This window comes from Python bivittatus, unplaced genomic scaffold, assembly GCF_059951505.1.
Source record: "Python bivittatus isolate LINGU-HERP-01145 unplaced genomic scaffold, Pbiv_v1 ctg000030_np1212, whole genome shotgun sequence".
Lineage (NCBI taxonomy): Eukaryota > Metazoa > Chordata > Lepidosauria > Squamata > Pythonidae > Python > Python bivittatus.
The window spans coordinates 2928396-2951763 of record NW_028277031.1 but is presented as its reverse complement, the minus strand read 5'-3'; the positions used below and the strand labels follow the sequence as shown (position 1 = coordinate 2951763).

Here is a 23368-nt window from a genome sequence, read left to right as displayed (position 1 = left end):
CATAAAAGGGGGGGAAAGAGGAGGCCAGGTGCCGTTATCTCTATCTTGAGCCAGACATCCAAGGCCAGGAGGTGTGAGAACTGGAGCAAGGCACGAAGAGCTGCAAGCGGGAATAGAAACCTAGAAGGGGGGGAAGTTGGGCTTAAAAAGACAAGGCTTTGCTATGTTGAGGCAGACTCAACAAACTATGGTGCTGTACGCTTCTCCTGAATAAAGAAATCTGTGATGGAACTCTTTGGACTCCAGAGGATTTACTGAACTTTGGGACTGAGTGTGCAGACTCTGACATTTTGTTGAGTCTCACCCCACTTTACGAGGGATTTACCGGGGAAACCACCACCGTGGAGAAATCCCTTGAAAAGCCGACCGCGGCTGCGGAAATGGAGGAGGAATGCCCATGGCCGGGGCTGTAGGTGGATCCGTGGGGGAGGAATCCCTGACCGGCACCTACCCGTCTCTCCCGGCGCCACGGAAGCCCAACCGGCGCAAAACTAAGTTGTGGAGCATGGAAGAGCTGACGGGGGAGATGTCATTCCTAGACATGGAGCCTGATAAGCGCTGGGCCCTGACGACAGGAAGAGCTGAATCCACCCGGAGGGGGACCCTAGAAGATTGCGTGCAGATCCTGCAATCGGAAAACACCATGATGAAGAGGGAGCTGATGAGGATGATCGAGCTCGTCCGTCGTTCAGGTCTGTACCAAAGCCCGGGCGCAGAGGGGGGGGCCGAAGAAGAAGGGCTAGAGGGTTCGCGGATAGCCCCACCAACCACACCTGCCACCCCCCCAGCTCCGGCAGCACCGGGTCCTCCGGCAGGCCCAGCCCCGCCACCTGCGCCCGCCCCGATGGTACCTCGGAGGGTGGCCCCAATCCAAGCCCAGCAAGATGCCCTTTTAAAGCGCTGGGGGTTGACCGAAAAATTTAGCGGGGACCCGAAGGAAGTACCCAGCTTCATGGCGCAGATCACCATATGCATGGAGCAGACGGGGCATCTTTTCGCCTCCGACCGGGAGCGCGTACTCTACATCTGCAGAGCGTTCACCGGCAAGGCGGGGGAGTGGCTGATCCAGCTCCGAGCGGCACGAGCGCCGGAACTAAACCGCCTGGGGGGGTTCCTGACCGCCCTTCGCAGGAGATTTGAGGACCCCGGGGTCGTCACCCGCGCCCGGGCGCAACTGAGCACGCTGCGTCAGGGAACCCGTAGCCTCGGCGAGTACGCCCTGGAGTTTCGCGGCGTTGCGGGGCTGCTTCCTGATTGGCCGGAGCAGTTCAAAATTGACTGCTTCCAGCAAGGGATGCGTCGCGATCTCTGGAAGCTGGCGTTCGCCCGGGGAGACCCGAACTCCCTAGACGGATGGATCCAGCACGCGGGGAACGTCGAAGCCCGGTGGAGAAGAGTGGACCCGGACTTCGGCAGGAGGCCCAGCGCCCCGGCGCCGACGTCCCGAAGACAACCATCGAGGGGAGGAGACGAGAGAAGTCCTAGAGCGGCCGATCGCGTTTGCTTCCGCTGCGGCGAGCCGGGTCATCTGGCGCCTTCCTGTCCTAAACCGCCACCCGCACGGGGGGGGGAGGCGAGAAAGCCCGCTGGAGCAGCGCAAAAAGCCGGCGCGAAAGGGAAAAAGGGAACCGCGGCGGCAGGCACAGAATCGCCGTTCCCAGACCTCGTCATCTACAAAACTGGATCGGTGGGAAAAGAGCAAGAGGCAAGCGTCGAGGCCGACAAGCCTGCTCACGAACCCAAGGCGGAGCCGGAGGAGGAGGAAGACGACTCCGATGACGATGAGTCGGTGAGTGTTACCACCCTTAAAGTGACTATTTCAGCGCTCAGAACAGAGTACAAAGCCACGCTAACCGCGCTAATGGATACCGGCTGCTCACGCTGTTTGATCAGTCCCATACTGGTGAACGCGTTGGAGCTAAGGGTGAAAAGAATAAAGACCCCGATAGTGTTCACCCAGCTGGATGGCTCCAAAGCAGGGGGAGGGGCGGTGCTGTATCGCACGGAGCCTTTCGAGCTGCAAGTGGGGACCCACAAAGAGACTCTTAAATGCTTAGGGGCTCCTCTAGGGAATTACGCCCTGATCCTCGGAGCGAACTGGGTGAAAAAGTGGGATCCCCGTGTTTTTTGGAAGACGGGGCAGCTGCAATTTGCAGATGGAATTTATTTGGGACCTGAGCAGTCAGGAAGAACAGAAACTGCGGCAACAGCTAGCAGCATGAACAGATCACTAGATTTGGACCCAGAGTCCCTTAAAGACATTCCTGAACCCTACAGGGATTTACAGGCTGTGTCCAGCAAGAAAGAAGCAGACACACTGCCTCCCCACAGAGACACTGACTGTGCCATAGAGATTCAGCCAGGAGCTAAATTCCCCAAAAAGAAAACTTATTCAATGACCCAGAAAGAGCTTGCTGCTCTGAGGGAATTTATAGACACAAACCTGGCAAGGGGATTTATACAGCCAGCTAAATCACACATGGCAGCTCCCGTATTATTTCGGGAAAAGAAAGATGGAAGCTTGAGGCTCTGCACAGATTACAGGGGCCTCAATGCAATCTGTAAAGAAAATAAATATCCCCTCCCATTAATGATGGATCTACGGAGAAAATTAACTCTTTATTGGAACAATATTTAAGATGTTTCACAAATCATCAGCAGGATGATTGGTCTGAGCTCCTTCCTTTTGCTGAAGTAGCTTATAACAACACAGTGCATCAAAGCACTGGATTTACACCATACAAAATAGCATCTGGCCAGGACTTTCCACCTTTTCCAGAATTACCTCTTAAAAACCTCCCTGAACTCTCAGCAGACCAATGGATAAACAACATTATAACTCTATGGCCACTAATTGTGAAATCTCTAGAAAAAGCAAAAAGCCAGCATAAAAAATTCGCCGATAAAAAACGCACTGCAAACCCACCTTGGAAGGTAGGCGACCTAGTTTGGCTTTCTACAAAAAACTTGAAATCTTCCCAACCATCTAAAAAACTTGCTCCAAAATATGTGGGACCTTTCCCAATTGAGAAAGTTATAAACCCTGTGGCATTTAAATTATCATTGCCAAAACATTATAGAAACATTCATCCTGTTTTCCATGCAAATTTACTGAAAGCATTCAAGCCCTCTGAAACTTGGCATCCCGATCCATCTCCACCAACACCTATCATGATTGAAGGACAAAGTCACTTTGAAGTAAAAGACGTTTTGGACTCTAGAAAACATAAAGGCAAACTCCAGTACCTGATTCAATGGAAACATTTTCCCAAAACCCATCACGAATGGGTGGACAGTGTTAATGTTAAAGCACCTAAACTACTTGATCGTTTCCACTCAAAGTACCCTGACAAGCCTAAGTAAACATTTTAATGTTCATTCTTGTATTTCTATTTTCTTTTTCAGATTTTCTTCCGAATGTAGGCACATTCGTTCTATTGGAGGGCGGCATGTCAGGATCTACGCAAACCAGATTCTTCAATTGTTTTAATATGCTTTAATTACTAATTATACTTTTGCTTTAATTGCTAATCATAGATCAATAGTGTAATGCTGGGAATGTTATTCTAACCGTTTGCTTGACCTGCCATAAAAGCGGGGGGGAAAGAGGAGGCCAGGTGCCGTTATCTCTATCTTGAGCCAGACATCCAAGGCCAGGAGGTGTGAGAACTGGAGCAAGGCACGAAGAGCTGCAAGCGGGAATAGAAACCTAGAAGGGGGGGAAGTTGGGCTTAAAAAGACAAGGCTTTGCTATGTTGAGGCAGACTCAACAAACTATGGTGCTGTACGCTTCTCCTGAATAAAGAAATCTGTGATGGAACTCTTTGGACTCCAGAGGATTTACTGAACTTTGGGACTGAGTGTGCAGACTCTGACATTTTGTTGAGTCTCACCCCACTTTACGAGGGATTTACCGGGGAAACCACCACCGTGGAGAAATCCCTCGAAAAGTGGGGTGAGACTCAACAAAATGTCAGAGTCTGCACACTCAATCCCAAAGTTCAGTAAATCCTCTGGAGACCAAAAAGTTCCATTACAGATTTCTTTATTTTAGGAGAAGCGCACAGCATCATAGTTTGTTGAGTCTGCCTCAACATAGCAAAGCCTTGTCTTTTTAAGCCCAACTTCCCCCCCTTCTAGGTTTCTATTCCCGCTTGCAGCTCTTCGTGCCTTGCTCCAGTGCCGTTATCTCTACCTTGAGCCAGACATCCAAGGCCAGGAGGTGTGAGAACTGGAGCAAGGCACGAAGAGCTGAAAGCGGGAATAGAAACCTAGAAGGGGGGGAAGTTGGGCTTAAAAAGACAAGGCTTTGCTATGTTGAGGCAGACTCAACAAACTATGGTGCTGTACGCTTCTCCTGAATAAAGAAATCTGTGATGGAACTCTTTGGACTCCAGAGGATTTACTGAACTTTGGGACTGAGTGTGCAGACTCTGACACCAGGATTGGAAGTTTTCAAGAAAAGACTGGACAACCATTTATCTGGGATAGTAAGGATTTCTGCACTGGGCAGAGGTTTGGGTTAGACTAGAAGACTTGCAGGGTCCCGTCCAACCCAATGATTCTATGATCCCCTGAGAGCCATTGATCTCATGCTCTCTGACCAGTTTAGATACTGCTTAAACATAGCGGACATCAAGCCAATTAATTTCTTCTGAGTTTGGCTGCCATGCAGCGGCTGCATATATGGAACCACCAACTGGCCAACCACATTTTAACATCATTTATTTTGGGCTCCCAACTTGTGTGGTTAGTTTAGGGTTGAGTGAGTCACGCAAATCAAGAATAATTGTGGTTAAGTTAGCCATGAATAGATATGTCTTACTCTGATAATGGTATCATGCAAATATAGCCATTACCTTTTGAGATTCCTGGTACTCTTTATGTGAAAATTCCCCTTAGCACTAATCTCATTTCCATGGGTTTTGCGTGAATTGCCATTCCACTGGTTCTGTGAATTGGCCCTCTGTCATTTCTCTTGGGGCAGCTCATAAACACATAGATCATTTGGTCAACCTAGAAGCTCTGACACATCATTCCAGCAAACAGGGAAGTACAAACTTCAAAATCAGTCACCAACTTAAAGATTAATATAATATGTCGTATACAAATATGGATGATTTAGGAAGAGGAAAATCTGGAAGCTTAACATCAAATAATGTGAGATTAAGAGGTTTACTATATCCACTTTCAGAACATGCCCTAATGTGCTTTCAATTATTTCTGTCCTAAAATGCTCAAGTGAAGCTCCATAAACTCACAGCTTCCACATGTATAACTAAAGCCTATCTGATTTGTAGTTTTCTGTAAGGAAAAACTATTTCAGTACATGGTGTTTGTGTAAAAAGCCCATTCCCACCTACCCCCAATCCATTTCATGTTATCCATACTTCTTTTTCATGAGGATGAGATTCTTCCCAAGATGCACAATCAGGGTGCACAATCTTTTGGGATGCAGAGGAGAGCAGAGCATTGTACCTGGCCTTTGAGTGACAGGTACACCACGGACTGTACTTAAGAAGGGTGGGCAGGGCCAGGACAAAGCTAAATGTGACTTAGTCAAAATGAAAATAATTGAATCTAGCTCATACAACTATTCCTTTATATATTTAAGAATTTTTTCTTCTCTCTCGTCAAAACATACAACATATCAAAACCTGAGTAGGGCAGGCAACCTCAGGGATGTAGAGTCCACAGCTGTGATATAATTAAAGTTTTAACTACTATGCAAGATGAAAACTCCTACTTAAATTCTTCTGTGATGATGTAGAGTTTAGAGGATATGAAATTTTATTCATTTATCTATATTTATTTATGTATCAAATTTGTCACCGCCCATCCCATTAAAAAACTGGTTGCTTCCAGGTCAATTTGAGATAAATATGCCTTTTGTTGTAGGACTATCATTCCCTAGCATCCAGAAACATGTTACTTTGTCATTAGCACTATCAACTAGTGCTTAAGAGCAATTACAAAGTGGGCATAGCTTTCATAGTTTTCAATCTGCTCCATCTCTGAAGTTGAATTAAAATTTGAATTAAAATGGTAAGGAAATACATTCAAAGTGATACTGTCAGAGCACTAAAAGCCAGTGCCAGAGAAGTTGGGAGATACTCCAGATAATCTGAGTCCTAGAATACTTGGACAATACTCTGTCCCACATATACATTATGAAATATACATCCAGTCTAAAACAGCATTGCTCCAAACAGTGTTACCATAGCTGGTTGTGACTTGATAGTTCTGCTGAGAGGCTAAGCACTTTCTCATCATGAAGAAATGAGAAAGGTATATACAGGAGACAATTAAAGCAAACAGCCTCAGAGCCAATACTGGACTAGGTGTTCAAAAGTGAATCGAAGAGATGTGTGTCTGCTTGGATCTTTGGAAATAATTACCTAACCCAGCTTCCAACCCAGGAGACAGCCAGTTGGTGTGTTCAGAAAATCAGTCTGAGCTAGTCGAATCCTGTTCTTCTCTTTGCTGGGAATCAAACAGTGATGCTGCTGCTGAAACTCCAGTTGCCAACACAGATGCCAAAAGGAATTTGTTTCAAGTCCTCATCAGAACTGCTTTCCAGTTGAAAGGTAGTATCTCCATGCATTGGAAATATGATCATAATATGATCAACTAATAAGAACAATTAGGGCATAAGAAGGGGAACAATAAATGCAGATTCATCTTCAATGATGGTGCAATGATTTTCTTCATAAAGTTTGACACATACCATAGTCCACTTAGGACTGATATCTTTCTATGAGGTCAACATGGCTTTTGTAGTAGAACTTTGAAACTATTATGGGTGCCATCACCAATGATTGTTAGGGTGGGAGGAAACAACAATATTTTCAGAGAAACTTCTGAATTGAGATTTCAGTGGTGAGAGACAATGCCATAAGTGTCCAGCTGAATAATGTGTTTGAAGCTGATGCTACATGGAGAAAATAAAAGGAATCAAGATCTGCTCCTTGCATTTTAGATCATGAATAACTTAAGCTCTTTCAAGAATCTTATTCAATACAAGCTCAGATTCAAGAACAATGGGTAGACCATGCCCACAGTACAAAGTCATCCCACCAAGTTTACTTTTCCTCATCCATGCATATATGGAATAATATAAAGAGACAATATGGCTCGGTTCACATATCATGTGAAGCCATTATATGGTTTGCTTCTTTATGGTTTAATGCAATGGATGAGCTGGTCCTTGAAGTCTGCAGATTATTGTTTATAGCTAAGCATGATGTGTGAAGTCATCCAATCATAACTTAACAAATTATAGTTAACATTTGTGGTTTAGTGCAACGTGTGAACCAGGCAGCATTACAGTAAATCCATGTCTGGTACTCTCTGCTCCCAAAGCAAAAGCAGATCTTACCTCCTCTCAGTTTTAACCAAGATGAAGGTCTTGACCCAAAGAAGCAAGGGAGAACTAGACCTTTGATCCATAGTCACACTTCTTCACGTGTATTATCTGGCATTTCTTGATATCCTATTATAGTATCTAGGATATCCTAGAGACAATCTTCTAAACTAATAAACTGATATCCTACACTTTCAGTGATCTCCAGGTCCTTCATATTTCTCCTTATAGAAGGGCGGGATGAAATTACAGATAAAGATCTGTATAACAAAAAGTATTGTTATATATTTAAGGGATATTGTTTGCATTCCAGAACTCAAAGTTGCTCTTCAGGCATTCACCTGAGCACATGTGGGCTTATAAATAAGTAGAGAACATGGGTCTGAACTCTCCCCCAGTTCCATGTGTTCAGCTGGGAGAAACTGTACTTGAATGCAAGTGAATGTGAGAGCTGGTCCTCACACTGATAAGAAGTCTAGTAACCATTTCCAAATCAACCACAGAAGTCCGCCCCGTCTTCAAAAAAAGAGACCAGCCCCTTCCCTTTGAAAGAGCACAAGAAAAAAAAACCCTCAGAACCTTGCCACCTTAATTTGTCTATATAGATGTTTCTCACTTGAAAGTAATATGCTTGCCAGAATTCTTCTTTTGTTATCTTAATCCACTTTCTAATTTATCAGAGGTCTGAGAGGCTTCTTTGGGATTAGCTGTTTTCAGTATAGACCAGTGTTTGTCAACCTTGGCAACTTTGAGATGTGTGGACTTCAACTCCCAGAATTGAGCTGGGAGTTGAAGTCCACAGTTCTTAAAGTTGCCAAGGTTAAGAAACCCTGGTCTAGATTGTTACAAGAGAAAGCTGACAGTAAAGGTAAGGTCTCCTTCAAACTGAGCACTTGGTAACTTCACAGATATACCCCAGTACTTTTCTTGGCAACAATATGGGAGTATTATAGTTTGCCATTATCTTTTGGGGATTTTTTTTTAAATTCCCATTCTAGCCCTCATCTCTTTTATTCCTTAGTGATCTTCCATTCAAACACTAATTGGGTCTGGCCTGATTTAGCTTAGCTTCTCTGAGGTTGGTCAGTGCTACCTCCTGGTCCTCTGCAGATATTTTTGATTATAATTCTTACAGTTTCTTGACCCTGTCCATGCTGATGGGGGCTGATTCAGAGCTGAAGGCCAAAACTCTGCAAGGCACAGCGAATTGCATGGAGAGTTGTATTTGCATTCAGATTAAATGTATGGAGGATGGATAGAGTACAGAGCAGTCCCAGAATGCATATCTTCACCACTATCCATTCGCAAGACCTCGTGTGCAGCTAGCCACAAGAGTGCCAAAATAATGGAACATGTTCTGTGATTGCACAATGCAACTCCACTCTTTTGCACTTACTTGTATGTAAGAGGCAGAGTTTGCTGGCAACATTGCAATGCATGTTTGATCACTTGCCTCCTCCTTGGCCTCCTTCACACATCTCAAAGGTGAGATATAGCTAATTTTTAATGAAATTGAATGTCTTTCTTCCCCCAGTTAATATACCCAGAATTATTATGGAAGGCTCATTTTTCAGAGCTGTTGCCATGGCATTCTCTATTCTCAGACTCTCTGCTGTCCCAAGACAATCTGCTTCATCTCATCTCAGAGTTCATTACTGAATTTTCTTTACTGAAAAGTTTCACCCTCCTCTAAAACAAAGGCAATCTGAGAAATAATTAAGCACAAATACATACCACTTAGTGGCTTAATATTAATGTAGCCATTTGGAGTTGGATGGGATGGTGGTTTTGTTTGTGGAGGTGCTCTGCTGCTGCTTCTCTGTGTGGACGTAGCAGCCTTTGCTGTTGTTTGATTTGGGGAGGATTGCGGAGGAATGGCTGTCTTGCGAGAAGTTTCTTGGGAGTGGGAGGTGGTCTTGCTTGCTGCAGTTGGCAGTTTGTCTGAAATTGTTATGGGTCCTTTGCTGACTGATGCTGGATTCGTGGCATTTGGCATATGCTTAGGTGGTGTTGAAAGCTGTTCAGAAGACGTTCTGATTATACTGGGCATGATAGAAGTGATAGAAGTTCTGGGTGTGGTTGTATCTGCACCAACAGTGAAGTTTATGCTGATGGCGGGTGAGTGAAAAATAGTTACATTGACACCAGGAGCCACATCTCTGATTGTGGCAGTGCTAGGAAATGCTGTGTGATTGCTTGTGGCTTTGCTATCAGAAGCCACTGTTGTTTCAGCAGAAGGGGTCACATTGCCGTCTGTAGCAGCATAAGGGATAGGAGTTTCATTGATGGCATCATTCAAAGTTGCTGAAACATTAGAAGAGATAGCTCTGGCTTTGGTGGTAACAGCAGTGGTGGAATCTAAGGTGATGGTAGTCAGAACTGGGGCACTGATTGTGGTATTGTCAGAATCTGTTATAGGTTCACTGGAGATGGTTGTGCTGAAATGTTTTGCAGTGCTGGGGAATAATGCTCCACCTGAAATAGCTGTGACATTCAGGGAAGTGGTGGGGACAACAGTGGTGGAGTCTGTTGATAAAGAAGGAAGAACTGTACTACTGGCTGTGCTGCTATTGAAATCTGTGGCAATTGTTCTGTTGACAATAACCTTGGCAAGGGTAGAGAGGGTAGGGACTAGTGTGCCACCAGTTTCATTTAAAGCAGGAGTGATGTTCAAAGAGGGAACTACAACTTCAGTGGGGACTGAAATAGAGGGCGTTATGGTGATGGAAGGAGTGGCTGTGCTATTGGCTGTGGTATTGTTAGAATCTGTTGTAAGTTCATTAGAGGTGGTTGTATGTATCCCTCTTGCAGTGAAAGGGACTGGGATTCCACTCATAGGAAAGTCTGTTCTGTTGGTGGTGGCACTGTTGGGATCTATTGTAATTTCACTGGAGACAGTGGTTGTCTCTGCAGTTGTAGGGACAGTTGTCCCAGCCATGGTATCATCTGGAACAGCTGAAACGTTGGAAGACATATTGGTGGAGAAAGCATCTTTAGAGTCTCTAGCAGAAACAGTTGTTTGGGTGTTGTCAACGGAAGCAGACATTTCATTAGTCATAGCAGTGATTTTGAAGACGGGAGTTGAATAGGATTCAGTCGCATCTCTGAAAATGAATGGGTTCAAATCTGAGGTGGTAGTAATATGGATGTTGCCTCGACTAGAGAAGGTTGGTTCCATGATAGGCATAACAGGGGAGTTGGTAGTTATGGCAGTGTTAGATTTTGCATCAACAGACATACTTGGCACAGTGCTGCCCGCAGAAGTGGAGGACAGAGTTGCTCTTCCTCCCTTCAGACCAATCCCAAGGGTATCCAGTGCAGACTGAAGGTGGTTCTTGATCCACATGGCAACAGAAGGATGATTTTCAACTTCTTTCAAGTGAGGTAAATTAACACCAAGCAGATCTTTCACATCCTGGACACTGAGTTTCTGCAATACATTTGCAACACCTTTGTCATTCAGGCAATGTCATTATCACCAGCTCTTTGGTTAATAATTATTTCTCCCAAAAAAATATTCTATATTCCTTTTATCCAGAAAGCGTTACAAATACAGCTCTCATTTACATTATAAGCTTGTGAAATCTAAAACACTTTTAACTCTCACAGCTTCTTCTGTGCTAGCTCGGAGGCTGATAATCCTCTGTTAGAGATTCTGAGGCCACCTGATAAAATAATTGTACCCAGGAGCAACTGGGGAAATATCCTTACAACAGTTTAGCACTATCTTCCTCACCCAGGAGCCTTTCAGAGATGTTGGATATGATTTTGTATGAAACTTGCAATAGTTTGATCTGTTCATGAAAATGTGTGCAAGGACCTCAGGATGAGATTGCCCAACTCTCATAAAATTTGATGATTTTTTAAGAGTTTTTAAGAGAGCCAGTTTGGTCTAGTGTTGAAGGCACCAGGCTAGAAATCAGGAGACGGTCAGTTCTAGTCCCACCTGAGGCATGAAAGCTGGCTGGGTGACTTTGGGCCGGTCCCTCTCTCTCAACCCAATTCAATTCAACCCTCATAGGGTTGTGGGAAAATAGGAGGAGGAAGGAGTATTAGGTATGTTCACCACCTTGAGTTATTTATAAAAAAATAACAAAGGCAGGATAAAAAATCTAAAAAAAAGACTTCAGACAGGTTTTTTTGGACGAAGAAGCCCATTGCTAACCTTGATGTAATCCCACCTTGCCTTAAACCAATACATGACATAATGTCAGAACTAACCTTTAGTTCTTCTGGATTTAAATTAATAAATGTATCAATATCCATAGCAACCTGAGATCTAGCCAGCTTTTTCAGCCCCTCAACAGAAGCTCCCCCTTAAAAAGAAAAGGAAAAATGGTTAGATGTCTGAGGGAAAGTAACATCACATGTTAGTCCTCCTTGAATTCAAGCAGATTTGTTCTTGTTCAAAGTAAGGTAGGAAATGTATGCTCAGTTGGAGGGGAAGTTGACTGCATCCAGTTGGGTTAACTATCATCATATAAACAATAAACTTACTATACTCCCCTTCCAAATCCTGAAGGATTGTATATTTAATTTTTCTTTTATGTAATTAACAATGAATGTGAATGAATGGGGTAATACATGCATGTTAATCCGATTATTCCCATGGTATTTTGTCCTTCTCTAATCAATTTCACATCTCCATGTTCTCAGAGTTTAATTTGATCAATTTCATTATCCATTTTAGACCATTTTGAGATGTTTATAGAAATGGCATTGCATGAAAGACACAGTTGCATGGAGGTCTAATCACAAAAGTTATTAGAGATTTAAAAAATTGATTTTTGTGGGAGAATAGGACCTGAAGGACAGGTTGGAGAATGTGTCATGTAATTTGTGAGTGAGACAGTAATCATGCTAATGGGGTGTAATCTCCATGTAGATGTGCCCCATGTCTGGATTGTTACAGATAAATGAGAAAGTAGATGAGTTAATTCTGGAGGAAAAGCAAGAATGGAAGCACCTTAATAGCCTATCAAAGGTACCTAGATATGGCTGGATAAGGGGATAGTAGGCACTCGTTCCTTCTTGGCTGGCAAACGCCGTATAGGCTTTTTTGTACAGGATATCTTTCTTCGCTTGGGAACAAGTAGAAATATCTAACCTCTCAGCATGCCTAAAGAATACAAAATGTAACAGATGAGGTTTTATCAATGAGATTCTACTAGGAAATCCAGGAACATTTCTGGAACATCTGGAGGCTGAACCTAAAAAGCCTCCCTGAATGCTATGCCTCTTTTCTTTAAATTAGCCTCCCTCCATGTGACTTCTTCCATTACTCAACTTCTGGAGAACATCAGCTTGGGAAAAGCCAGTGTAAATATACTGTATGCATCATTTGTATCATGTACTTAGTGTGAAGTTCCATCCTCTTAAAATGATGAAGGGTAAGAACAGCCATAGGTTGACAATCACTGAGAGGAAGAAGACTAGCATGGATGATCCACGCTTGTAATGGTTGTAGTGCTATTGTGCTTTTATTTTTGTACTGGTATTTTTATATTGCATTTTTTCTATGTGAGCTGCCAAGAGCCATATTTAATAATTAATTAATAGATAAATAAATCTCCTCAGAACACCAGTTTCTCCATTGTGTCATGCTACTTGCTAATTGTTCCCTAATCTTCTTCCATTGTAGCTTCAGACTGAACCCTGGAGGGATTCAAAATTTCCTCCTCCTTTAGTAAAAAAACAAGAACAAAAACAGTAAGAGGCAGCAGTCTACCTAATAGATTCTGTGTTGATTTCCCGCAGCTGTTCTTCATCCAGAAAACACAGGTATTTGCCTCTCAGCATGTCAAGTAAGGGACCAGTAAGCGTGCCTCCCAATTCCATATATCTTGCAACCAGTCGCCTGAGCTGCAAGAAAAGGAGTTACGTTTTAAGAAAGTATGCATGTCCATAGTAGGTACAAGAGCTGAGGATGGTAAGCAACTAGAAAAATTGCTGAAGAATCTATGCGGTCTAAGAAATTAGATAAAATTAAATGTTGATAGATGTTTTGTTCAGGCCTAGAGTCCAGGGGATGCAAAATTCAGTTTGTGGGATTGATTGGGGACACTGGATTTTCAGATAATAAATAATAGTAATAATAGTAACCACCACCACAATGAAAACTTCTGAAAAGAGAGCTGCTGGCCAAGTTAAGACTGAGGGAGAAAAAGCTTTGGAATGATCATCCGAAAAGAAACATTAACACAAAGCCTTTGTTGTTACTAGTTCACAGCAATTCTGTTTGGACATTAGATGGCCTTTGATAGAGAAATGCTTTTGATATGCTACCTGGGGCGTCTCCCACGGGCCATCTCTCTGATTCAGAAGAGCAGCAAGGGTGTCACTGGAAGTGATGTTCCAACTGCCAATCTCATCTGTGCTGTATTGACGCGAGAGGAAGCTGAGCAGCCTCAACTGATCTTCTGGAATCCCATCAGGGTAGATCTGAGAAAAGGGAGGGGGCTTCATCAGTAAACGTGTTTCATTAGCAACTGTATAAAAGGGAGATGCTCCATGGATGTGAACGTTGGACTTTGAAGGAGCAGGATAGAAAAAACATTGACGCTTTTAAATTTGGTGGTCGGGAATATTCTTGAATATCTCATGGATATCAGGAAACCAAACAAATGGATCATAGAACAATCCAGAAATCTCCCTTGTGGCCCAAATGACAAGACTCTAATTCTCATATTTTGGACATATTATGCAAAGACCCACTTTCTTTGAGAAGTCTATAATGCTGGGAAAAGAAGAGAAAAGGATGACCAGCAACAGGGTGGATGGGCTTGATTAAAACAGTAGTAAATGCACTATTGAGAGACTTCGAAGGCCAAACTGAGGACTGATCTTCCTGGAAAAAGTGTATACAGTTGTCAAGAGTTGACTTGATGGTGCTTAAGCAATCAAGCAATCAATCAACAAGGTAGGATAAAGAGCCTATTCAACCATTAGGGCACATGGCAAGGAGGGTCTTCACACATTGTCTGTGGGAGAACCCTTGGGGCTGCAAAAGTAAAGCAAGTGTTTCAAAACATGGCAGAGTTTTGAAAAGATTGATGTTTCAATGTTATCTGGTAAAAGAGCCACTAACCTGTCCATTAAACAGTCTCTAATAAAGAAACTGAACCAATTCAGAGATCCCACCTTAATGAAGTGACTAATAAATGAGGGCTACAGTTTTGCTTATTCAGTTTCCAGGATTCTACATCTTGACCCCTTTAATGAATGATTAATGAAATTCCATGTGGATCTTGCTTCCCTGGCTGTGTATTACTATTGGGAGTTTGACACTGTTCCTGGCCTGTTGTTAGTTGAATGAGTTGCTATGCTCAGGAAACAGAGGGACTTCTTTTCCCCTTCAAGGCATAGCACGGTTGGCTTTTCTATCTTCATGCATTTCTTAATAAATCTAACATTTACTTCAAATACAGTGAATCTCTGTTAGCATGACTAAGCCCATATTCTTCATCCATGACAACTAGAGTATGGATGAATTTTGTTCTTCATGGGACAACCTGCTACTCAATTCCTCAGTAAGTCTTTCAAGCTTTCCCTGCTTACCTTCAGGAGCATACTTCTGCTGAATTTAAATCTCCAACACAAGTGATTTTTCTTCCCTTGAAGCCAATTGTTTTAGATATTAAAATAAAAATTGTACCAATTTGATACTGAGTGCCACTTCTAAAGGCCATAGTTTTCCAATGTTGTTTTGAAGATGGAATGTGGCAGAATTTTGAAAAATGACATTTTAAATCTTGTTGGCTTATTTATTTTTTTTCTATATGGCTATCTTGATAGCAATTCTTTATTAATACTAATTTTAAAAAACTTTCTGAATGTTTTCTTGCTAAGCTTAAGGTATCAGTACATGTTTCATCATCAAATGCAACACTAAAAAGCAGGGATGTCTTGGGGGGGGGTCAAAAAAGTCAAGAAGGTAGCTGTGCAATCAAAGCCTCATCCCTTTCTTATATGCGTCATGTGTGCAGTGCATGCAAAAATGGGGTGAGGCTTCAATGATGCAATTTCAGCTACCATTTTGATTTTTTGGATCCCCTCTGCAGATGTTCCCGGAAACACCCTGGTACACATCAGCCCCTCCTCAATCAATGCCCCACTCACCTTGTCTAACTTCTTTTTAACTACAGCCAAGTAGTCATTTGGGAGGGGCTGCTCGAGCAGAGGACCCAGGTTGGCCTTCACAACCTCGTCACTCAGACATGCCTCGAACTGCTGGGTGCTGCTGTACTGAATTATGAAGAGTGGATCTTCTAGTATGCTGCTGGTGATGGGAGCAGACAGGCAAGCTGTTGGCAGAATTCACAGGAAAGAAATAATCTCTTCAAGAAGATTTTGGAAGAGGAAGAGTTCTGAAAACCACAGCTCTTCTGTGGCTCCATCTGCCATAGAGTCCAGCTTCCAATTCTCCTTCTGCCAGCGTCTCACCCTTTTCTTCTTGAGCCAACTTTTCTGCAGGTCACCCACAAACGTCCTCCTCCTTACTCATGCTTCTCCACCAAATTCCTTCTCTTTGGCTGCCCTGCCACTGAACTTTAACGTATATGGTAAATAACATCAACCATAATAATTTATTACATGTGTATACCACCAAAGTGAGCTCTAATGTAATCTGGTGGATGAACACAATAATTTATCACACGATGGTTTGGGAGATTTTTAATGTCCAACTGTAGCATGAGCCAAGACTTGCTAGAACTACCACCAACAACAGCACAATTCTCCACACTTTTAAGGAAATATGTACACAGGGACAAAGGTGTCTGGGGTAGGGGATGGAGAAAGGTGGGTCAAAAAAGGCAAGATGGCAGCCACAACTGCATGATAGAAACTCCGTTCCTTTTCTGCACGCATTACACATGTGATGCACATAAAAGGGGAGGGCTTTGATTACAAAATTGCAGCCACCATCTTGACTTTTTTGACTTCCCTGTGGATGCCCCTGCATATTGTCTCTCCTATAATTCTCCTACTCCTTGAGCCTCTCTGCTTTCCAGCTCTCAATCTATTGTTAACACCTATTAATATAATTTCCCTGGCTTCCTGTGTCCTTCTCTTTGCCCAGAGAAGCAGCTGGTCCTGGCTTTTGCCCTCGGTGTTATTATCCTCCACATTTCCTTTGCCTTACGAGATGCATCCATTCTGCCCCAGCACCATGTCCTTGAACTGGTAGGCTTCTCCTACCTTGTTAATGAATGGTCCATGAATGGCATTGCAGGAGCACAGCCAAGGGAGAGAGGCTAACAACAGATAGTTTTCTACCCATGAAACTGGCAAGATGTTAAAAAGTTGTCTGTCTTTATAATTTATTATGACTGCAGGAAAAAAAATAGTAACGCCAGCTAAATGTTGAAGAATATACTGAATGACAAAACAGTATAACGAGTGCAGTATGCTATATGCCCTGAATATTACTGTATATTTTTCTTATCTTGGGTGTTCAAATCCCCAATTTACAAAGAGACTTTAAAAAAAATATTCAGTGCATTTTAATATTTTTATATTGTGCTTCCAACTTTCATAGGACCACCTCCCAGCAGTAATGTCTACACATTCATGGCTGCATGTGCGTGCATGTACAACAGCCCAAGAGGCCAATTTTTTTCCTTACTTTCAGTTGCCCGTTTAGTTCTAGGAGAGGAGGCAGGTTTAGATCCAACCGATTTCAAGAAGAGGATTGTTTTGGCCTTTGAAGAAGCACTTTGGCTGTTGTACCCATCCATCACCTTTTTGAAGAAGATCGTTCTTTCTTCCTGAGGAACAAAACAAACATTGGGACAATACATCACATATTTTTTTTGCAAAGAGCATGGGAAGAGAGCCAGTTTGGTGTGGTGGTTAGGGCATCAGGTTAGAAACTGGGAGACCGTGAGTTCTTGTCCCACCATAGACACGAAGCCCGCTGGGTGACCTTGTGCCAGTCCCTCTCTCTCTCAGCCCTGAGATGAGAGAGCTCAAGATGGTGACCACAACCATGGGACTGAAGCACCCCATGCAACTTCAGTTACGTGGTCATGGCTGCCGTCTTGACTTTTTTGACACCTCCATGGATGCCCCTAGGAAGGGACCATACCCACATGATACAAGTTCATCTGCTTCTCCTACCTTGTTAATGGAATCCCAGGTGGTGTGGTTTATGTAGAAAGCAAGGGACCCCAGGTTTTCAAGGGTTGCTTCATCCCAGGAGGCAGGAGCTCTGTGTCACATGGAAAAAGGTGTTAGATGGTGATGCTGTGCGATATTCTTGTGTAGAACACAGCTAACAGCCAGCAAAACAAAAACTAATAATTAGATAAATGCACAAATTCTGACTTTGAAGACATTTTGAAAGATCTATTTTCTCGACATTTTGTAATTGGAAGGAGTCTGTAAAAATAAACCTCCTGCTATGTTCCCTTGCTATTAACTCAACATTACTCATAGGTATGTATCATATTTGGGTGTCCCAGTATAGTCTTTGTCCAGCATAACCCCATATTTATAAATACAGATGGAATTAGTTGGAAACTAAGTAGAACTTCCATTCATTTCTGTTTCCCATGTCACTTTCCATCTCCTCAACAGCCAACCAATGTTTGGTGCCTACCGTGCACACCAATTCCCTATTCGGCTCTCACAGAAGTGGAATAGTTCCCAAAATAATTTTTTTCTGAAGTATGGGGGGCTTTCTGCCAACCTGTGGAATTCCAAAGGGTTGCTGCTGCTGCTGCTGCTGCTGCTGCTATTGTTATTATTATTATTGTGGGAGGGGTGTCTTTGAGTCATTGCTGACTCCTGGCAACTGCCTGGACTAGTCCCTGCAGTTTTCTTGGCAAGGTTTCAGAAGTGGTTTGCCATTGCCTGCTTCATAGGGCTGAGAGAGAGCGACTGGCCCAAGGTCACCCATTTGGCTTTGTGACTAAGGCGGGACTGGAGCTCACAGTTTTTGGCCTGGTTTGAGAGCCAGTTTGGTTTTACACCAAACTGGCTCTCAAAGGACTAACACTCCCTCTTTTGTGTAACGTTGCTAACTGGACTACATAAAAAGAAGAACTTTGAGAATTTGCTGTTATGTGATGAAAATTGGAATTCTTGTCTTCAGATTTGAGGGAACGTGTTTGAACATTGCCTCCTTCCCCTATTTTTTAGCTGTAGTTTACAAGAAGCCACTTTTCTTGTTAGTATCATGCTTAAAGGACCCTCACTCACCTGTATAAGGTGTTCCCACTGCCCAGGAGCACATTGAGGGCTGTTCTCTGAGGAGCTGTGAGATCTGGGCACTGTTTCAAACTCTCAAGGATTGCTGGGTCAGAGTCTGTGAAGGTGGCGGGCTCCATGTCACACACAAAGACCCCCAGCTTTTGGAGCTGCCCTTTGCTGAGTGAGGCATTTTTTACTCCCTTGTGAAACAGAGAGGGAGCTTAATATTGGACCAGAGGTAAATAAATATAAACAGGCATTCTCATGTATCTTCCCACACCTCAGTGAACCATCTTGTACATCTCTTGAGTGGTGCACATCCCACTTTCGAGAGCATGCTCAGTGAAACACAACATGCAGCCGGGAAAGGCAGAAGGGGGAAGGGAGAGATGCCACTCACGAAGCAATGCAATGCATTCTCCAAGAGTCTGGTCCGCTGCAATGATCCACTGGCCAGTAAACTTAGGTCCCCTTCAGAAGCCAGAGCGTAAAACATTTCACAGCTTTGATGGTCTACTTTGCCGAGGCTGGAAAAACCAGAACCTTCATCATTTGAAATGCAAATGGTTTCTTACTCCCCAACAGCTAGCTTTTGAGTACATGTGTAAATATTTCACAGTATCCCCCAAAGGTTATTGTTGCTCCTGTGACCCATCTTTTGGGGAGTGGTCATTTTGGTGGGGAAAGTTTAATACTGCTAGAACTGATAAAATAGAGAGCAACAAGAACGGCTTTAAAAGCTGGCATGAAGGGGGCAAAAAAGCTGTCAACCTTTGCTCCTCACGGAAAGCGTACTGAAGAGCTACTCACGGGAAAAAAAGCAGAACATTTGCTGGGTAGCTGCTGATATTTGTGGTCAGGTTGCTTCTGATGAGAAGTCTGGCCATGCAGGAGAGCTGATGGGAAGAAAAGAAGATATTGCTGTTACAATGTCCCCTTAAAGCAAAAAAGGAATTGTATGTTTATCACTGAATGTAGCCTTTCCAACCATGTGCCCACTTGCGTGGTTGCACTCAGCCCACCCAGATCAAAAGCCGTGCTGGCAGAAGGAAGGAGTCTTAAGGGGCTCTTCTGAAGAGTCCACTGGAGTTGGGTGGCTAATAAATAAAATAAAGGGTGAAGCCCCAAACACCTGGAGGTTACATGGCTGGGAAAGGCTAGAGTCAGGGTTTTAACCAGTATTTGTGAAACACTTTGGACAATCAAACTATGACTTGTGAATATTTAACTTAATGCTAAGTAGTAGAATAATTAAAGGTAATTATTATTAATCATATGCATTCTGGCCCCAATTCACTTATGACACTACAAAGTGCTTTCAGCTGGAGATCATAGTTTAACTTTTTCCTGAGAAAATGTCACTGAAACTGTCAACGAAGTGAAATGCGGAAGAGAGAGCAGCAACAAATGTCTCTTGGGATAAACTAACATATATGTGCTTAGAGGCATGGTTGAACCCCACACCTGCCATTGTAGACGTAAAGCAGTGCATTGACAGAGTCAGGTATGAGATTTAATTGCACATTTTAGCTGGAATGAATGGGAAAATCAGGTCTTTGGCTGATTCCTTGCACTATTTCCTCCAAGAATGGGTATCCATGGTGTGTTATCCAGGCAGAAAACCTCCAGAGTCACTCATTATCAAGTAGAAAAGAGAAATTTCGATGTGTTTCTGCCTTAAGAAGGACAAGTTATATAGTTATATAGAATGAAATTCCTTCTTCTACATAATCCTGAAATAAACAGATGGCTGGGTGGTCTCACCTGCTTTAAGAAGTAGCAAAGCACAGGAAATTAATTTCCCCAGCCATCCTTTGGTTCTGCTCACACTAATATCCTGTCAGGCTTGTCCCAGACCAATACTGGAAGTTTTATAAGCAAACATTCAAGGACATCACTCTTGATAAGACAGTTTTATTGCAAACACTAGAAAAGCCAGCCTACAGATGATGGATGGATAGATGGATGGACATCAGAAGTGAAGTTCAAGTGTTGTGCCTGTTTGTCCCAACTACCTGGGATAACAATCTGCTAATCTCCTGCTTTGGGCAGGAGAAGTGGTTGTCCCTTGTTCTTGCCACTGACCAACCTAGACTCAGGCTCTTTGCTTCTGCTCTTGCCCTAGGTAGCTCTTATACTCTTTTTCTGCTTTGAATCTGGTTTGGGCTATCCCTGGCCCAAGGATCACCTCACCTGTTCTTCACTCAAATTGGCCTTTTTAATTTTCACTTCTTGGACCAGGGAGGAGAGCTGCCCGGGCAACAGTTTGCTCGCTGCATCACATTGGAAGCCTTGCAAGATGAATGGAGAAAGTCTGAAAGCCACAAAGGTGCATCAGCTGGTCAGACAATTATACCAGATTTCATTCATTCAATAATGCTTTTTTCTTCTCACAAAAGAAATGGGTGATCAGATGTGGCTGGAGGGGGGATTGTCAAAAAAGTCAAGATGGTAGCCATGACTCTATAATCAAAGATTTGATTATAAAGTTTGATTATAACTTTGATTATAAAGTCCTGCCCCTGTTTTAGGTGTGTTGTGCATGATGCATGCAAAAAAGGGGCACAGATTTGATCGCACAGTCATAGCAACAATCTTGACTTTTTTGACCCCTCTGCAGATGCTTCTGTTAAATATCTCAAGTAGACAGAAGCTCCATTTGAAATGTTGAAAGCTTGGTAGGTTTCCCAAGAACAGAATACATGCTTTGCCAATCTGAAAAATTAAAATTATTACTGTCTGTGTGTGCAACACACTCAAGCTGGTTACTAAATTAACCCATTTTCTGCATTTTCACTACACTAAATCATAAACTAACCAAATAGGCATTTAAGTTCATACGTACACACTCTAAGTTTAGCATGTTGTGAAGAAGCAAGTTGGTTAAGCCTGGTTGTGTGAACATTCCCCATACAGCATGTAATTGAAATATCCTGGACTATTTGAAGGGATAAATAGGTAAATAAATACCAACTCTGGCTGCTCTATCCTGTTTCTCTCCTTCTTACCACAACATCCTCCCTCACTGCTGTGGGCCCAGAACTCACACTGTGTAGTTCTCAGTCCTGGAGAAGACATCTCCAAACATTACAGCTGCCTGGAGAGAAAAGAGCAGGTGAGGAGGAAGCAGAAGATGCAGGAGTCTGCCCTGGTTCAGCCAGCAAATACGCCCAGAGCCATACCTGTTGTGGGGACCACTGCTTCTCATTGATTTTGCGGAGATCTGGAATCTTGCCTCCAAATACCAGCAGCGAATTGGGAACAAATTCGATTAAATCATCTGGAACATTATTTAGGATGTCACCAAGATCAGAGGAGTTTGAGAGGATCTGCAAATGGCCAGAAGCAAGTCAGACTCCCTGCTCTGCCCTGTAGCCTTGAAAAGGTGTGTGCAAGCAGAACATCTGTTGAAAAGCAGGGGACCAAACCCCAGAAAAATTAGCTGTCAGAGAGAAGAGGAGAGGCAACTAGGACCCAACTCTGCACTGCTGGACTCTGCCCCCACAGGGTCATTATCCCCAACAGCCTTGTAGGAAGGACCCAATACACTGGTGTGCTGATTGACAATTAAGTACTTCTATTACTTGGAAGTCACTTTTGGGAGGACTGTTCTGAAAGGAGAGTTATACAAAATTGTAGGAAAGAAACAAATCAGTAAGATACAGAATGGCAACTTTTACGGTTTATTCACAGTCCAGCTGGAAGGCAGAGAAGCTATAGGGTTGTAAAGCTCTACGTAGCCTTGCCTCTTTCTTCACCAGTAGCTGACAGAAGCAAGAAATAAAAATAAAAGCTGGAGTAAGACTGGCCCAATTTGCCTCTGAAAACCTTAGAGCAAAAAGGGGTGGGCTCCTCTTCACTGGATGTGTCCAACCAGGGGCCACGTAGCCAACTCTCAGGGATGCTTTAATTAGCCTTCCTGCACTGAGCAGGGGTTGGACTGGATGACCTCAAAGGCCCCTTCCAACTCAAAGATTCTTTGATTTATACCATATTCATCTTGTTGAAACTCATCTATTTATTCATTTGTCTGAGCAGTCCTAAAGGGATCCGCCCCCTTCCCAATATTTCTTATACTCCCTTGTATCCTCTTACCTTGCTGACAAAGGCTTTCTTCACATGATCAGGACTTTTCCCGAAAGCTCTCTGGAAGCTCACATTCTTGGCCAACTGAACTACCAAACTGACTGCTACCGTGTCAAAACTGTTGCCCGACAAGCCTTCTGCCAGGGTGCCAAGATGCTCAAATTTCTCAACTGTATCTAGCTGCAGGAAGAATGAGGCAGATAGTCAGGGCGTAAATCATCTTCTCTGGCAGGATTCACCCCGGATTTGAGGGGTGGGAGTCAAATGCTCTCCATTGCTGTCAACCACCCTGCCCAACCTCTTCCCTCTTCCTCTGATCCCACTCTGCCCATTGCCCTGAAGGAGGAGGACATTCCAACAGAAGAGAGATTGATGTTAATTTTTTATTTTGTTTTCTTTGCTGCTGTGCCCCTTCCACTCTGCTTTTTCTCTGCTTGGTGAGAGGAGAAGCAGGACCACACAGCCCTGCAGGTTAGCAACACCAAACTTGACACCAGTCTGTTTTCAGTGGAAATCCACTGGGAAAGAAGGCTGTGTACAAGTGGGAAATTACCTTTCCAGATTCATCCTTTGTCTCATTATGTAAAATGGGCCCACCCTTAAGAAGATAGTCATATAACTTCATCTCCCTCTCTTCTCCCATCCTCTCACTTCCTTCTTTATTTCTTCCTTTCATATGGTGGTGTTGTGAACTGGGAATTGCAGTATGAATGCACAGGCCTTCCT

At 43.3% G+C, this 23368-nt stretch overlaps 2 protein-coding genes across 2 annotated transcripts in view; one reads left to right on the top strand and one right to left on the bottom strand.

Moving 5' to 3' along the window:
* Nucleotides 1–397: 397 nt before the first annotated feature.
* On the top strand, nucleotides 398–3601 carry LOC148216954 (uncharacterized). Its single transcript, XM_088151737.1, has 2 exons — nucleotides 398–1789; nucleotides 3406–3601. The coding sequence occupies exons 1-2, from the start codon at nucleotides 398–400 to the stop codon at nucleotides 3421–3423; spliced, it is 1410 nt and encodes a 469-aa protein (XP_088007863.1). The 3' UTR covers nucleotides 3424–3601.
* Nucleotides 3602–4238: 637 nt separating this feature from the next.
* The window catches only part of LOC148216953 (uncharacterized), a 47580-nt gene continuing 28450 nt past the window's right edge, over nucleotides 4239–23368 (bottom strand). Inside the window, exons 16-31 of the mRNA XM_088152647.1 lie at nucleotides 22652–22822; nucleotides 21739–21885; nucleotides 21604–21653; nucleotides 20750–20870; nucleotides 19367–19452; nucleotides 18957–19083; nucleotides 18566–18756; nucleotides 17483–17573; nucleotides 16989–17130; nucleotides 15482–15666; nucleotides 13649–13804; nucleotides 13092–13225; nucleotides 12352–12482; nucleotides 11585–11679; nucleotides 9098–10793; nucleotides 4239–6931 (exon numbers count right to left, since the gene is read on the bottom strand). Of these exons, the coding sequence (XP_088008773.1) occupies nucleotides 6849–6931; nucleotides 9098–10793; nucleotides 11585–11679; nucleotides 12352–12482; nucleotides 13092–13225; nucleotides 13649–13804; nucleotides 15482–15666; nucleotides 16989–17130; nucleotides 17483–17573; nucleotides 18566–18756; nucleotides 18957–19083; nucleotides 19367–19452; nucleotides 20750–20870; nucleotides 21604–21653; nucleotides 21739–21885; nucleotides 22652–22822 (3606 nt within the window). The 3' untranslated portion in view covers nucleotides 4239–6848. The remainder of the gene's footprint in view (nucleotides 6932–9097; nucleotides 10794–11584; nucleotides 11680–12351; nucleotides 12483–13091; nucleotides 13226–13648; nucleotides 13805–15481; nucleotides 15667–16988; nucleotides 17131–17482; nucleotides 17574–18565; nucleotides 18757–18956; nucleotides 19084–19366; nucleotides 19453–20749; nucleotides 20871–21603; nucleotides 21654–21738; nucleotides 21886–22651; nucleotides 22823–23368) is intronic.

What these genes read in the sequence shown, in the direction of transcription:
- LOC148216954 (XM_088151737.1), top strand. Translation starts at nt 398, where the DNA reads ATGGCCGGGGCTGTAGGTGGATCCGTGGGGGAGGAATCCCTGACCGGC.